The sequence below is a fragment of the Bos mutus genome, chromosome 26, assembly GCF_027580195.1.
Source record: "Bos mutus isolate GX-2022 chromosome 26, NWIPB_WYAK_1.1, whole genome shotgun sequence".
Lineage (NCBI taxonomy): Eukaryota > Metazoa > Chordata > Mammalia > Artiodactyla > Bovidae > Bos > Bos mutus.
In genome coordinates this window covers 33,010,100-33,025,884 of record NC_091642.1, presented here as the reverse complement: position 1 = coordinate 33,025,884, position 15,785 = coordinate 33,010,100, and the positions used below count along the sequence as shown (strand labels likewise).

At 54.1% G+C, this 15,785-nt stretch overlaps 1 protein-coding gene across 1 annotated transcript in view; it reads right to left on the bottom strand.

Annotated features, from left to right (window-relative positions):
* Positions 1–770: 770 nt before the first annotated feature.
* The window catches only part of RRP12 (ribosomal RNA processing 12 homolog), a 28,821-nt gene continuing 13,806 nt past the window's right edge, over positions 771–15,785 (bottom strand). The window contains exons 16-34 of the mRNA XM_070363312.1: positions 15,303–15,367; positions 15,053–15,215; positions 14,491–14,645; positions 14,131–14,198; positions 13,487–13,580; positions 12,524–12,682; positions 12,307–12,387; positions 12,031–12,136; positions 11,657–11,764; positions 10,993–11,150; positions 9,943–10,034; positions 9,600–9,761; positions 9,308–9,480; positions 8,944–9,072; positions 4,204–4,253; positions 3,418–3,487; positions 1,933–2,000; positions 1,559–1,641; positions 771–1,289 (exon numbers count right to left, since the gene is read on the bottom strand). Coding sequence (XP_070219413.1) covers positions 1,187–1,289; positions 1,559–1,641; positions 1,933–2,000; positions 3,418–3,487; positions 4,204–4,253; positions 8,944–9,072; positions 9,308–9,480; positions 9,600–9,761; positions 9,943–10,034; positions 10,993–11,150; positions 11,657–11,764; positions 12,031–12,136; positions 12,307–12,387; positions 12,524–12,682; positions 13,487–13,580; positions 14,131–14,198; positions 14,491–14,645; positions 15,053–15,215; positions 15,303–15,367 — 2,087 coding nt within the window. The 3' untranslated portion in view covers positions 771–1,186. The remainder of the gene's footprint in view (positions 1,290–1,558; positions 1,642–1,932; positions 2,001–3,417; positions 3,488–4,203; positions 4,254–8,943; positions 9,073–9,307; positions 9,481–9,599; positions 9,762–9,942; positions 10,035–10,992; positions 11,151–11,656; positions 11,765–12,030; positions 12,137–12,306; positions 12,388–12,523; positions 12,683–13,486; positions 13,581–14,130; positions 14,199–14,490; positions 14,646–15,052; positions 15,216–15,302; positions 15,368–15,785) is intronic.

The following is a 15,785-nucleotide window of genomic DNA, read 5'->3' as shown; positions in this document are numbered from 1 at the left end:
TGCCCTAATTTGGGGGCAATGGATCAAGCTGACATGAGTTCCCTGAGAGGATGAGAGGAATGGTGCACAGGGTCTCCTGGGAGCCATTTCCAATGTGGAGATTTTGAGAGGCACAGTTCTTTATACTTGGGGGTGGGAAAGAGCGTGTGGTTCTTTGCATCTTGATTCCTACTGGGAAAGCACAAGGAGTATCCTGGGCTGACAGGATAAACGATCTTAGGAGCAATGGGAGCCCTGCACCACTCCCTTCTCTGCTCCAGACCAACAAAAACTGGACAGTGGGAAACACATTGCTCTTCATACCACAGCTTGATCCATTTGTCTGGGAAAAAGAATGTGAGGATGAGGAAGGTTGGTGATCAGACTATGCTTGGCACACAGAAGGGCTCAGCAAACACCCTACTGAATCAATGAACAAAGCTGCTGGGAGCAACCTGTACCCTGGGGCAGGCTGGGGCAGCCAGTGCTGCAGCTCCCCGTTAGTCTGAGTCCTTGGTGCTCGGCCACGGCTCTGCAGACCAAGTTCAGAGCGTTCACTGCCACTCTGGACGCTCCAAATGTCACCTAAATGGGACGTTAGTTGGACGTTGGGAAGACCTCTCTAACAGGTGGGTCAAGATCTAAAGCCTGACCCAGGGCCATCATGCTATGCCCCAGACTGGATACCGAAACTGGTAGGGAAGCAGTCAAGCCACTGGTGCCAATGACTAGGCACTGTTCTTATACCTGAGGGAGGCAGGAGATAAAACACAGCGTTTCTAGGGACAACACATGGTGTTGCATCTTTATTCTATGTCTGGTCACAGCAAACCTCACATGCTCAGAACTGCAGCCAGGCTGAGTGCCACGGGGCTACAAGCAGGTGGGGCAAAGGAAGACCATCTATCTACTCTGTTTGCAAACACTCTGGATGGAAAGCATAGATGCCCCACTAGCCACTCGGAGGTGACAAAGCCACATTCCCATCTCCAGACCCCAGGGGCATCTCTGAAGGAAGACATTCTCATTTGGAGCTTCCAAAATCCAGGGCACTTCTGGGACCCAAGCCTGGTTCCAACAAGTCACTCTGAGTCCAGGCTCCACTGCTGACGGGAGCATCTGGAGCTGGTGTCAAGGCAGCCTGGGGGCTGAAAAGGGCCTCAGGCTGGACCACAGAGCAGCCTGGGGAGGAGGGGGGCCCCGGGGCTCAGGGCCGACGATCCTTCCTACGGAGCTTGTGTCCCACGTGGGAGCCTCGCTGAGCAGCTCTCACCAGGCCCTTGAACTGCCCCTGTAGCTTCATCTTCTTCCTGCAAGAACAAGGGTCACGTCTCCCTGAGACCAGGCAGTCTCCCTTCCCTTAATGTCAAAAGATAGCGCCCGACCCCGACACCAGCTTGAACAGGGAGAAGGGGCGCTGCCAGGAGGTGGGCAGCATGTGATTGGCAGACCATGCCCTTTGTGTCAATAATATTTGAAGGTGCACGTGAACAAGTAAAAATAGAAAACTGGAAGAGACTTGAGCAATTGAGTGGACAGTGCAACGAGCACGTGCCACCCCAGCCTGCACACAGCGTACCTGTGGTTGAGCTTGGTTCTGTTGAGGGGGATGTAGGCGTAGGGGTCGAGCCGACCCTTCTTCTTCACGTCACCCTTTGCTTTCTGCTCACCCAGAGAAACAGAGTCAATCGGGAGTGTGGGTTTCCCTTTCCACCCTTGCCCCTGATGTGACAGGCCGTGTCCTCCCTTCCTGTCATTCTCTGCCTCAGGTGGTGCCCAAGAGCTCCTGCACCCCGAGATGGCCACCCAGCAAAGGCCTGGGCCACAAGACATCTGTGTGCCCCTCGGTGTGGCCTCACGCTGGCTCCACAAAAAGTACCTCTTGGGGTGGTGATGGGCATTCGTCCCCCGAGCCCCCACCAGGGGAGCCCTTCCCCTGCCCCCAGCTCTTACCTTTGCCTTGTACTCAGCCCCAGGGATAGTCTTCTTGGCCACAGGGCGATGGATGCCAGAGCCTCCCGCTAAAGGGGGAACACAGAGGCCATGAGTCAGGCAAGGCCAGGGCACCTCCTCCTGGGAGAAGGCGACGGGCACTTCTCAGAACACTGCTGGTGAGATGAATCACAGCCAGGACCGGATGGCTGTCCCCTAGCAACAAAGGACGAAGACCCTCCTCGAGAAAGGACTGTCCAGTGACTTGACAATCAGACCACTGGGCTCCCCAGACTGATTTGAATCCATATAAACCTACCAGTGACCTCTGGGAAATATATATATTCTCGACTAACATAAAATAGCACACTCTCTCCAAACTGGACCTTCTCCATTTGTTCTAGAAGAAAGATCACAGGCTTTGAAATCAGGCAGACTGGGCTTCAACTCCAGGCAAGACTCTTAACTTCCTGGAGCCTCTTAAGCTTATCTGTAAAATGAGGCACTAAGGCTGGATTTCAGATCAGCTTCACATCAACACCGTGAGACAGAGAGGCAGCTCTCATCCCATGGTACAGACGTGAAAACTGAGGCTTCAAGACTGAAGTGCCTCCAAGGTCGCTGTCATTTCCAGTCTGGGCTCCCACACAGTCATGGATGGAATCCCATAGTGCTGGCTGAGGACAGCTCTCTGAGATGACCCAGATGATCCTCCTCTACAGCTAAGAAGCCAGAAGCTCAGAGAGGTAGTGTGGCCAGGCCAAGGTCACACAGCTGAGAGCAGCTGGGCAAGCAGTCCTGAACCCAGGCTCCTGCTGCGTTGTATGGTACCGCGACTTCTGTACCACACCTTCTTAGAGCAGAGCAGGTGAGCTGGGACGTGGCCTGTCGGGCCAAAAAGTGGAAGCAGCCATGGCATTCTTCTACTGGTTGATGCCATGGGGCTGTGAGCAAACACTTGCTACTGGGATCGGGGACTTCCTACACGAGCCCCTGGACCTCCAGATGCAGAGCAAGGGGCTGGGAGCAGGGACCCTGCAGGGGCTGCCTGGGGGGAAGGAGGCAGAGGTGAGACCTCCCTGGCTTTGGGCAGCCACCCTGGTACCTCTAGTACCTACTCCAGGAGCTCAGGAACAACTGTACAGAGCGACCCCCTGGGCAGGCCTCTCAACTGCCACCTTCAGCACAGGACTAACCTGGCCGACCCAAGGCCATATAAGAGACACCCCAGGAGTAGGGTGGGCTGCAAGTCTCAGAAAATCTTGGGTGGGTGGGGAAGAGATGGGGCTTAGGGGCTTCCCAGAAGGGCTGGGGGTTCTGTACACAGACTTCCTAACCCCAGGGCCCCTGGTCCTCAGCCCAGTCTTAGGCGACGTATCAGGCAAACTTCGCTGGTGTCACCTGAGTGCAACCAGGCCTTGCAATCTCTTGGCTCTGCCTGCAACACACTCAGCCTCATGCAGGTGACAGGGTACCTGCTCCAACAGAGAAGAGAGGAAGCCTCACCTTGGTACTGAGGGGGCATCTCTAGCTCCTCGTCGTCAGCCTCTTTCTGCTTAAGCTTCTGGTGCTTTTTCTATAAAGAAGCAACAAGCAAAGTTCATGAACAAGGGGACGTGATCATACTTGCTAACGGCAGCAGTAAAAGCAGTCATAACCTGCATTAGCAGAAAAGGTTCCCTGCCAAGCACTCGATCCCCCACTTACAGATGAGGACACTGAAGCTCAGACAGGGCAAGTAGCCAGGCAAGGTCACACAGCTAGGCAGCGCTGACGTGGGGTTACACTTTTAACAACCCCTGTGACCTTGGGCAGGCTGCTTACCTACTGTAGCCCCCTCTGGAAATAGCAATGATAGAGGCCCCACCTCCTGGGAGGATCAGTGAGGCGACACGTGGGGCTCTCAGTATTCCCCAGTGGTAGGTACCCAACCCCATGTGGAGCTGTCCCGTGGCGGCATGGAGGCCGGCTACTGCCCCTGCTGCCTGCACAGCATATGCCCTCGGGGGAGAGACAAAGGACCATCTCTCTTCCTTCAGCTGGACAGCGCAGCCAACACCGAAGGAAGCACTGGGTGCTTCGGGGGACCCAAGCCCCCACCATGCCCTGCAAAGGGGTTGGCCGTGCCATAGCACGCTCCAGACTGCCTGCTGTGTGCACCCCCAAGGCTCCACTGAGAAGTCAGGAAGCAGGGCGGGTGACTCTCTGGAGCAGGGAGATGGCGAGAAGCTATGAGGCCCAAGGCTTAGGTCTTAGGGCCCCGGCCCTCTAGCAGCAGGAATTACTACTCACGCTCTTGACGCCTACGTCTTCCATGAGGTCACCCATCTCCTCATCCTCGCCTGGAGCCAAAAAAAGAGAGGTCTGTGAACATGCAGGGACCTCCCTACTCCATCTTCCCAAAGCCCACAAATTTCAACCTGCCTCCTCCCGGCTCGTCAGGCTGCAGGGTCTGTCAACTGCAGCCCCAGGAGACTGGTCCTGTGGAGGACAAGATCCTGACTCCTGCCCCTTCCTCCTCCCTATCCTGGGCCCTCTGGACAAGAGCCCCTCTAGGAAGTGGTGACCCGACTTCTAAAGTAAATACAGCTTTTGTTTTGGATACTCTAAGAAAGTGCCAGGTTTCCTGGGGAGCCGGGCACTCCTGCATACACTCCACTTTGTGAGGAAGACTGCCAGTTCCCCTACTTGAGAATCTTTCCCCTCCCCACGTGTGGGGACATAAAGAAGCATGAACCAACAAAAAGCGCAGGCAACAAAAATAAAATAAATTAAACTCCATTAAAAATGTTAAACTTGTGTGTGTCAAAGATGAATGTCCCAGGATGAAAAGGCAGCCTGGAGGATACGAAAGTATTTACAAATCATACATCTGATAAACGGTTACTCTCCACGATAGTAAAAGATTGTGAAAAGAAGAGAAGCGAAAAGCAAAGGACAAAAGGAAAGATATACCCATTTGAATGCAGCGTTCCAAAGAACAGCAAGGAAAGATAAGAAAGCCTTCCTCAGCAATCAATGCAAAGAAATAGAGGAAGACAAAAGAATGGGAAAGACTAGAGATCTCTTCAAGAAAATCAGAGATACCAAGGGAACATTTCATGCAAAGATGGGCTCAATAAAGGACAGAAATGGTATGGACCTAACAGAAGCAGAAGATATTAAGAAGAGGTGGCAAGAATACACAGAAGAACTATACAAAAAAGATCTTCATGACCCAAATAATCACAATGGTGTGATCACTCACCTAGAGCCAGACATCCTGGAATGTGAAATCAAGCAGGCCTTAGGAAGTATCACTATGAACAAAGGTAGTGGAGGGGATGGAATTCCAGTTGAGCTATTTCAAATCCTAAAAGATGATGCTGTGAAAGTGCTGCACTCAATATGTAAGCAAATTTGGAAAACACAGCAGTGGCCACAGAACTGGAAAAGGTCAGTTTTCATTCCAATCCCAAAGAAAGGCAATGCCAAAGAATGCTCAAACTACTGCATAATTGTACTCATTTCACACGCTAGTAAAGTAATGCTCAAAATTCTCCAAGCCAGGCTTCAGCAATACATGAACCGTGAACTTCCTGATGTTCAAGCTGGTTTTAGAAAAGGCAGAGGAACCAGAGATAAAATTGCCAATATCCGCTGGATCATGGAAAAAGCAAGAGAGTTCCAGAAAAACATCTATTTCTGCTTTACTGACTATGCCAAAGCCTTTGACTGTGTGGATCACAATAAACTGTGGAAAAATCTGAAAGAGATGGGAATACCAGATCACCTGACCTGCCTCTTGAGAAACCTGTATGCAGGTCAGGAAGCAACAGTTAGAACTGGACATGGAACAACAGGCTGGTTCCAAATAGGAAAAGGAGTACCTCAAGGCTGTATATTGTCACCCTGCTTATTTAACTTCTATGCAGAGTACATCATGAGAAACACTGGGCTGGAAGAAACACAAGCTGGAATCAAGATTGTCGGGAGAAATATCAATAACCTCAGATATGCAGATGACACCACCCTTATGGCAGAAAGTGAAGAAGAACTAAAGAGCCTCTTGATGAAAGCGAAAGAGGAGAGTGAAAAAGTTGGCTTAAAGCTCAACATTCAGAAAACTAAGATCATGGCATCTGGTCCCATCACTTCATGGGAAATAGATGGGGAAACAGTGGAAACAGTGGCTGACTTTATTTTTTTGGGTTCTAAAATCACTGCAGATGGTGACTGCAGCCATGAAATTAACACTTACTCCTTGGCAGGAAAGTTATGACCAACCTAGACAGCATATTCAAAAGCAGAGACATTACTTTGTCAACAAAGGTCCGTCTAGTCAAGGCTATGGTTTTTCCAGGAGTCATGTATGGATGTGAGAGCTGGACTATAAAGAAAGCTGAGTGCCAAAGAATTGATACTTTTGAACTGTGGTGTTGGAGAAGACTCTTGAAAGTCCCTTGAACTGCAAGGAGATCCAACCAGTCCATCCTAAAGGAGATCAGTCCTAGGTGTTCATTGGAAGGACTGATGTTGAAGCTGAAACTCCAATATTTTGGCCACCTGATCCAAAGAGCTGACTCATTTGAAAAGACCCTGCTGTTGGGAAAGATTGAAGGCAGGAGGAGAAGGGGATGACAGAGGATGAGATGGTTAGATGGCATCACTGACTCAATGGACATGAGTTTGCGTAAACTCTGGGAGTTGGTGATGGACAGGGAGGCCTGGCTGTGGTTCATGGGGTCACAAAGAGTTGGACATGACTAAGCGACTGAACTAACTGGACTGAACTCCACGATAGAGAAAGAACTTCTTATAACTCAATAAGAAACAAACAACCCAATTCAAAAATGGGCAAAGGACTCGAGTAGACATTTCTCTGAAAAGATAAATGGACAATAAACATGAAAAGACGCTAAACATCATTAATCATTAAGGAAATACGAATCAAAACCACCATGAGATACCACTTCAAACACTCCAGGATGTATACTATCAACAAAATACAAAACAGCAAGTGTTGGTGAGGATGTGAAGAAATTGAAACCCTTGTGCACTGTTAGCAGGAATGTAAAACGGTACAGTTGTTGAAGAAAACAGTACAGCAGTTCCTCAAAAAATTAAAGACAGAACTACCACATGATCCACTTCTGGGCATGTATCCAAGAGAACTGAAAGCAGGCTCCTGAAGGGCCATCTGTACATTTATGACCATAGCAGCACTATTTACAATATAAAGTGGAAGCACTGCTTATGTCCACTATTGGATGATGAACAAACAAAACGCGGTCTAGACGCAAAACAGAACAAGGAAAGGAAAGGGAAGTGAAGTCGCTCAGTCGTGTCCGACTCTTTGCGACCCCATGGACTGTAGCTACCAGGCTCCTCTGTCCATGGGATTTTCCATAGTACTGGAGTGGGGTGCCATTTCCTTCTCCAGGGGATCTTCCCGACCCAGGGATCAAACCCGGGTCTCCCGCATTGTAGACAGATGCTTTACCGTCTGAGCCACCAGGGAAGAACAACAGAACAAGGTCAGACTTAAAAAGGAATGAAATTCTGACACACGCTGTGACATGGACAAACCTTGAGGACATTATGCTAAGTGAAATAAGCCAGGCACAAAAGCACAAATATTAATACAGACAAAAACCAGAATGGTGGCTGTCAGGGGCTGGGGGAGGGGGAAGCGGGGAGTTGCTATTTCATGCAAACAAGAGTTTCAGTTTTGCGAGATGAAGAGTTCTAGAGATGGGCTGTACAACAATGTGAGTGAATGGTACACTTAAAAAATGGTTAGACAGGGAATTCCCTGGTGGTCCAGTGGTTAGAACTCCATGCTTCAACCACAAGGGACACGGGTTCCATCTCTGATTGGGTAACTCAGATCCTGCATGCCACGTGGTGCCGCCAGGAAGAGAAAAAAAGAAAAACACAAGAGACAGAACTTTGAAACTGATCAACTGGAGGAAAGACAAAGCGAAGTAAACCCAATGTCACAGGAAGCGTGTGACCAAGTACAGAACCTGGGCGGTCCCTGGGCTTGTGGGGAGTTCTGGGGGAACACAGCTAAGGCCGAGGGGCTGTGGAAAGGCCACACTAAAGCCTGCACTGCATCTTAGAGTGGAGAGGGTCTGGGAAGATGGAGGAGGGGCCAGGGTGGGGCACACTCAGTGTCAGGATGCCATGCAAGAAGGGAGCAAGGAGATGGGATACACTGAGATGAGAAGGGGGCAGTGAGAGGCCAGAGCAGGAGAGAATTAGTGTCGTCACACCCACCCCCAGTAAGTCTACCATCTCATCTTTACAACCACCCTCTGAGGTCAGTGCTGGTGTTACACCCACTGTGGGGCGAGGGAACCGAGGCACAGAGAGGTTAAGAGACTGTCCACCATCCCAGAGCTGGCTGGCCCAGCTGCACCAGCCCAGCTGGCTGAGAGGCTGCAGTGTGCCGGCAGTGAGAACCAAAATAAAGAGGAAGACGCACATTTTAGAAGACCGAGGCTTTTGTGATCTTACGTGACACGGAGAGATATATGTGCAGAGAGGGAACAGGAAAGATGAAACAGGACTCGGAGGTGTTACACCTGAGCAGCCCCTGGACAACAGGAGGCAGTGACTGTATGGGTAGTCGGGAGGGGCTGGCTCTTTCCAAGCTCTAAATGAGCTTCCAGACCTCAGACTAGTTTACATTTGGAATTAGAAAAAAAAGTTTTTTTTTTTAAAGGAGGGGAAGCAAATAGAACAGAACAGAAGAGAGATCAAGAGAGTGTATGACACAGGGTAAGAGGAAGTACTGCCTTTTGAAAGTTTTGTTTGAATTTATGGAAGTATTGAATAAGTAGCTGAGTTACAACATAAAAAGATTTCTTAATGTGGTCAGCAAAGTTTGAGAAACTCAAAAAAAAGTTGCCTGAGATACAAGCTCCTTATATCTGTTTTCACCTATGCTTCCCCAAAGATGGTCACTGACTGAATGACCAGATGGTGAATGGATGCGTAAGCAAATGCATGCAGCCTTGGCCCTCCTGCGGCGGCAGGCGGCCCCACCTTTGGCGCCTTCCTCTTCCTCCATTTTGGTGTTGGCATCCTCCTCCTCTCGGATGATCAGCCGGCCGTCGGCGCTCACCTTGAAGCCATGGTCCTTCTTCTTGCCCCGGCCTGGCCCAGGCTGTGTGGCTAGTGGGGTAGAGTCAGGCAGTGAGGAGGTGGCAGGCCAGTCCTTACCTGCTCACACCCTCATCATAACCCTCGGGGCCCAGATCTGCGCCTTGGATGGGAACCCGCAGTACAACCATGTGTGTATGTGAGAGGTGAGGGTGCCTGCCGGCCTCCCTGGAGGCCATCCTACTTCCGAACTCGCCCCGAGGCAAGCCTGTCCTCTGTGCCCATGGGCCAGACGTTTCTTGCTCACCCAGGACTCGCTGGGCCACCTTGGGGTCCAGGAAGTTGAGGGGCTCGTCCCCGCCCCCCTCCTTCAGCCATGCCCGGCTCCTCTGGCGGGCCAGTCTCCGCTGCTCCTTGCCCCGACTCCGCTCCTCCTCTTCGTCCTCCTCATCCTCTGAGTCGGCCAAAATCTCCTCGATGCTAAAGACAAAGAAGCCCCGAGTCAGGGAGCTCTGGCAGAGGCAGGGTGGCTGGGCATGGCCTGGGCAGGTTTCAGGTGGGGGGAGACCAGGTCCCCAGGACCTGGCCACGGGGCTCACCTGTCGCCTTTGCCCTGGACAGGTTCCTCCTCCTCCTCTTCTTCCTCTTCCACGGCGGCTTGGTTGAGGGCCCGGTGTTTCTTGGCCCGGGACTCAGCTTTCCGGATGTTTACCAGGACTTTGTGGTACTCCTCCGGCAGCAGTTTCTTCACCAGCTCAAACCTGGGGGGTGAGGGGGCACACAGGTGAGCAGTGAGGTGCCGGGGACGGACAGTGTGTCCAGAGTGAGGGGTCCAGCTGGAGCCCTTCCAGTGCCCCGGCCCAGGGCCTTCTTGGCAGCGGTCCTGGTGGGACTGGAAGCCCCTCCACTCCTCCCCTGCTCCCTCCCAGGCAGGGCACAGACCCAAACTTGCGGATGAACTTGGTGAACAGGTTCCGAAGCTTCATGCGGAAGTGCCGCCGCATGTCATCCGAGAGCTTTCCGATGGCTCCCATCTGCAGGGAAGAGTGCAGGCTTGAGGGTGAGGCACCCTGCCCTGTCTGCCCCCCACCCCACGGCGTTCCCCTGGTTCCACGCGTCCTGTCTGTTTCCCTGTATTAATCTACGGCTGGACCTCTCTCCAGCCTTCGTGAGGCCTGGACTGAGAACCGTGTGGCCGGCAGGTGTCATCTGCGCTGTCCCTCCGTGGAGCTCCTCTGAAGGCTTGTACTGACTCCCATCACTCGGGGACAAGTCACCGCCTAGGCCATTCTGCCCATCCATGGCCCCAGTTAGATGGCAGGCTTTAGCGGGAGGGGGTAGGCTGTCCTGCCTCTCATCTGCCCGTCTTGCCTTGACCCAACCCAAGGCCAGATGCAAAGGAAATCAAGAGCCCTGATGCGACTCAACCCAGCTGCATGTGGAAGTGAGGCGGGGGCGCTGTGGATGTTTGGCTCAGAAGACAGTCCCAGCTTGCCACATGCCTTGTGCCCAGCAGGAGGGGGCCAGGGACCCAATACCAGACGGGTTCTTCAGGGACCTGAAACCAGCAGGGGCATCCAAAGGAATCTTCTCAAACCCAGAAGATCACAATGAAGAGGGAAAATGCAAAGGGAGCTTTGCAAGCTGCCCAGGGCAAGCCCAGGCTTCAGCTCTGTTCCAGGACTACTCTCACCTGCGCTGTGGACAGGGGAAATCCGGCCTTGGTTGGCCATCTATAAGACAAGGGGTGACCCTGCCCTGCAGAGCCCCTGCTCCTATGGAAGGGCGTGGGGGATGACAAGAGGAGGCCCGGGCGCTGTGCCCCTTACCTCCACCACCGGCCCCTCCAGGGCTCCTGCACGGCCTCCTGCCGCAGAAGACAGCACATGGCTAAGAAAGTGTTGGAAGCCGCCTGACCTCAAGGCCCCACTGGGTCTCTGCCGGCAGCTCTCGGGCCGTGTTGCCACCGGCCGAGGGGAAGGGGACACTCACCACCAGCTGCACGTGCTTGGCCATGTGCGCCACGTCCATGACGACCACTGCCACCTTGATGAAGCCCAGCGCCGACTTCACCACGTCGCGGGTGCGCGAGGCCAGGAGCAGACACACGTTCCCCAGCAGCTGCTCCACCGTGCTGGTCCCCATCAGACCTGTGGCGGCCAGAGGGCCACTGTCAGGGACACCGGGAGCCCCACCCAGACCCCAGCTGGGCCAGGTGGGAGGTGACCCCGGAGAGGCTTCTGTGCACCTGGCCAAGGACTAGATCCTTTCCATGAATCTCTCCTCTAGTCCCTCAGCCACCCTATGAGCAGGTGCTATGCTTCTCCCGTTTTAGAGAAAGAGAGTAAGGTTCCAGGAGGATCCTGAGTTTGTTCAGGGTTGTTAAGAAACAATGGTTGATATGAAGCAGAACCTTAACTAAGATCTGGGCAAGGGATCTAACCTCCCCCCACCCCTACCCTCCGGGACTCTGGCAGCTGCGGAAGGAGGAAGGCCGAGCTAGGCAGCAGAGAAGGTGGGAGGCAGTTGGGCTCAGGTCCAGCTCTTCATTCTCCCTCCCAGGACCACTCTTCATTCTGGTAGCCACCCTGTCCTGACCTCCTGGGCATTGTCCTACCCCGAGGGCTTGCCAAGCCTTCAAGGAAATAGCGCTTACCTTTAAACTCGAAGAGGAGGTGGGTCAGGGCCAGGATGCTGCAGCTGACCATGGTCACTGCGCCCACGAGGCCGGGGTAAATGAGGATGAGGTAACGCTGCAGGGCCTCTGTGGGGCAGAGAGCAGGAGGAGTTGCCTGGGGCAGAGCCCCCTGCATGCGCTGCATCGTGGGCCCACCAGGAAGGGGGAACTCCAGCCACAGAGGAGTAGCCTGCCCGGGGCCAGGGCCAGACAGCTCACACTACCTCATCTCTCTGACTAGTGGCTGAGGGGTGCCTCCTCCCCCAGCTGGGAGCAAAGCATCCATCCCAGCCCCAGGCCTCCCAGGCTGGGAGTAGAACATCCATCCCAGCCCCAGGTCACCCAGGCCTCACCTTCCTGGTTTGGGCCAAACCGAAGGAAAGCGTGGCCCATCTCCACCAGCAGCGCGAAAGCATTCTTCCGAGCTCCCACCGAGACCTCCTTGGTACAGAGGATCACCTGCCGGGACAGCCCGTTAGCATGGGTTCCCCAAGCTGGCCACCCCAGGGCTGGCAGCCTGGGGCAGCGGGGCCAGGTAAGGGCGCTCACACTCCCCGGCCACCCCCACTCCCAAATCTGCCTTCAGGAGCCACATTCACACATGCGCCCCATCTCCCCACCCCCCGTACCTCCGGGACAAGGGCACTGATGAACTCCTCGTGCTCGGCCGAGAGCTTCTTCACAACATGTATGAGGCACTTCAGACGGGGCTGCGGGACAGGGCGACAACAGTCAGGACCCTCAGTGCCGCCTTCGCCCCGGAGGCCCCTAAAGCATCTCCAGGCAGGTCCTCTCCCGGTGCTGCCCGTCCACCCTCGGGTGGAGTGGGGCCCCTGGAGTCCGCACCCTCTTGGCAGGCGAGGAGGTGCTCCGCAGCGAGTCCAGCAGGGTCTTCTTCAGGTCATCTAGGTGGCTCTGCACGAAGCGGGCCCCAGGGCCCTGGGGGCTGGCACACACCTCCTCCAGCACACGGTAGGCCTTCTTCTGTATCCCGTGGGTCTTGCTCTGGGAAGGGGTATGATGGACAGGGTGAGAAAGGAGACTGGGCAGGCCTACCCATCCATCCACCCGCCTCAACCGTCACTCAGGCCAGTAACATCCACAGAGCAGCCACATGAGCTGTGACCAGCCCTGGAGGGGACCCAGCGAAGCCTGCCCTCTGGAGCTTGCGAAACCTGACTAGAGGGTAGGGAGACCACGGATGGTGAGAGGTTGACTCTGGGCCAGGCAGGGGACGCTGAGGAATGAAGCCCCCCTCCCTCCCTTCTGCTCTTCCAGGGCCACCTCTCTGGAGGTTGGGTGACCCCGCATGTCCCACCCAGGGCACTGCTCACGCTGCTGGGTAACTGCTTATTACACGTTGTGGTGGTGACAGTTTTCAGGAGGTCACGTTGGCCTGACTCTTGCCCGGTGGTTAGCTGCAGCAGGCAGGGGATGGGCTAAAGCCCACAAGGGCTGCTGTGTCTGGAACTCTTAAAGCTGCCTAATGAGGCCCGAGTGGCAGCAGGGGGATGAGGGTGGGTGGGGTGAAGGTCAGGGCAGGTGCGGATGGGCCCAGTGAGTGAGTTAGGTCTCAGGTCTGCAAGAGGCATCTTTGAGCAGCTGAGGCCTCAACATGGCATCCACGTGACAAGAGTCCAGGACTAGATAGGTACAGAGGGCAGCCACGCCACAAAAAAGCAGATGAAGACTCGGTCTTGGGCGGCAGCAAGGCGTACAGACAGACATCCCCCTAACACACACACACCGCAAGGAGCCCCCACTTGCCCCAGGAGTGGTCGTGCCGGGCTCCCGGCCTCTGTGGCTCACCTCTAGATAGGGCCGGATGGTGGAGTAGAGCTTGCTGATGGCAGCTTCATCAGCATGCGGAGCCAAGGCCACAACCAGGTCCAGGACAGACAACCTGCTCGGGGACAAGAGACCAAGGAGGGGCTTAGCAGAGGCTGGGGAAGGGCGTGGACTATCTGTGTTCTCGTGTCTACTGGGGACAGAGGAAGTGGAAAAGGTCAGGGGCAGGAGGACAAGAGGCCTCAAAGGAGCCCATGAATAATCACTGCCTGTACCTAATTCAGCACTCATAAGATGCCAGCTACTGTTCCTGACCCTTGACATGTGTCAACACCTTCAATGCTCATAGCAACTCTCTTGCAAGTACTATCATTATGCCCATTTTACAGATGAGGGCTCAGAGTAAGTAAATAACTTGTACAAGGTCACAGCTCATAAGTGGCAAAGCTGGGATTTGAACCTATGCAGCACGTCTCCACGGTCCTGGCCCCTCCCTAGCAGACTACAATGCCACTCCGGGAAGGAGCAGCCGGTCAGGCCTCGTGGAGGAGCTGGGTCATTCAGCACCTCAAGACATTCATAAATAATTCCAGAGAGAAACACAGGGCTTCTGCCAGCACACCCTCTAGTTCCCTGGGTTGCCCCAGCCCAAGTGGGGTACTCACCTGGTGAAGTCAGAGCTAGAGGCGTCCAGCACCTTCTCACTGGCTTTTTCCAGGAAACCATTCACCAGCTGACAGCCCAAAGGGATAAGGAGATGGTTGTTCAAGAAAAAATACAAAACACACATACACAAAAGAGAAAATACAAAACGACAGCAGGTCACAGGACTACTCCCTTGTCTCTTTCTCCTCCTCTCCTCCCTATTTAGGGCCCCAAGCCCAGTGCGCTGCTGACATCAGTCCCTGTTCTTCTTGGGGCAGAGGTCCCAGTGAGCCACGGTGGGTGGAGTCTCGACCTCGCCAACACCCCCAACCAACCCTCACCTACTGGAGACTGCTCCTCCCCCTCGTCCACCAGCTCACCTGAGGCTCAGTAATGGTGAGGTAAGTTTTGATGGTTTCCAGCACAGCCCGCCGAGGAGCTGGGGTATCTCCAGCTGCAGCAGGCTGCCCGTACAGGTTGAATAGGATGGGCAGAAAGTTCTTGGCAAAGCGGCTCACTTCGGCACGATCAGCCTCTGGCAGGAAGACCACAGTTTGCACAAAGGGGCAGAACATGCCCCCACCTCAACGGCCACTGGAGCTGCAGCCCAGAGGCATTCTTTTGAGGCACCTGTGATGGGACCAGAGGTCTGGGGTCCTCTGGGACAGGAGAGGCTGAGGCAGAGCACAGAGAATGGGGCCACCCCAGTCTATAGGGCCAGCGAAGGACCAGCCCCACATAAAGGCTGGACAACTGCCAGCACGTTGAGAGTAAAGAGAGAAAGGGCGCAGTTTTCAGCGTCCCATCAACTCCTCGAGTCCCCAGCAGACACTCAGGCCCTCGCAAAGGATGGGTGATAGCTCAGGCAACGAGCAGGCCAGAGGGGGTCAGGGAACCCAGGCCCCCGCAGCCACCTTCCACCAGGCCTGACCCTGCACGTACCTGCCTCACAGCCCTTGGTGACGAGGCTGCGCAGGGCCTGGCACACGGTGACCCTCAGGTCTGGGCGCTCGCTGATGGCCGTGCCCAGAGTCCGTGCCAGCCCTTTGAAGGCGGTGGCCACGTCTGTGGGCCTCGTGCAGAACCCAGGCAAGAGGGTCCAGATCTGGAGAGGGAGGGGATGACTGAGGAAGGTGATGCCCAGCAACCCCGTGCCCACCTGTCCTCCCCAGTCCCCCAACAACCCCCTTACCTGCCACTGTAGCGTGTCATAGATCTTGGACTCCACTGTGCTGCCTGCCTGGGCCAGGTCCATTGCTAGAGTGACACAGGACACGGTCTGACCCTGGGCACACTCCTGGCCAACAGGCCTCATCTTTACCCAAACCAAAAGCCCACTGATGAGGAAGGAATTTGGGTGATTCCTCCGCTCCACTTATTAAACAAACACCTGTTTGTTTGAAAAAACTAAAAAGACCCATGTAAAATAGAAAGCGACATCTGCCCACACTCTTTCCCCGCCAATCTTCCTCCTCTCTTCCGTTTTTGTCACATTTCTCCAAACACATGCACACTTTTAAAAACAAAAGAATTGTACTATACATATACTGTTCTGAAACCTCGTTTTACTAGACAATAAAGTTGGCAACATTTGTTGAATAACTTCTACAAGTCAGGCTGAATACCGTGCACTTTCATGATTATTCATTTAATCCTCACACCATTTCGATTACTG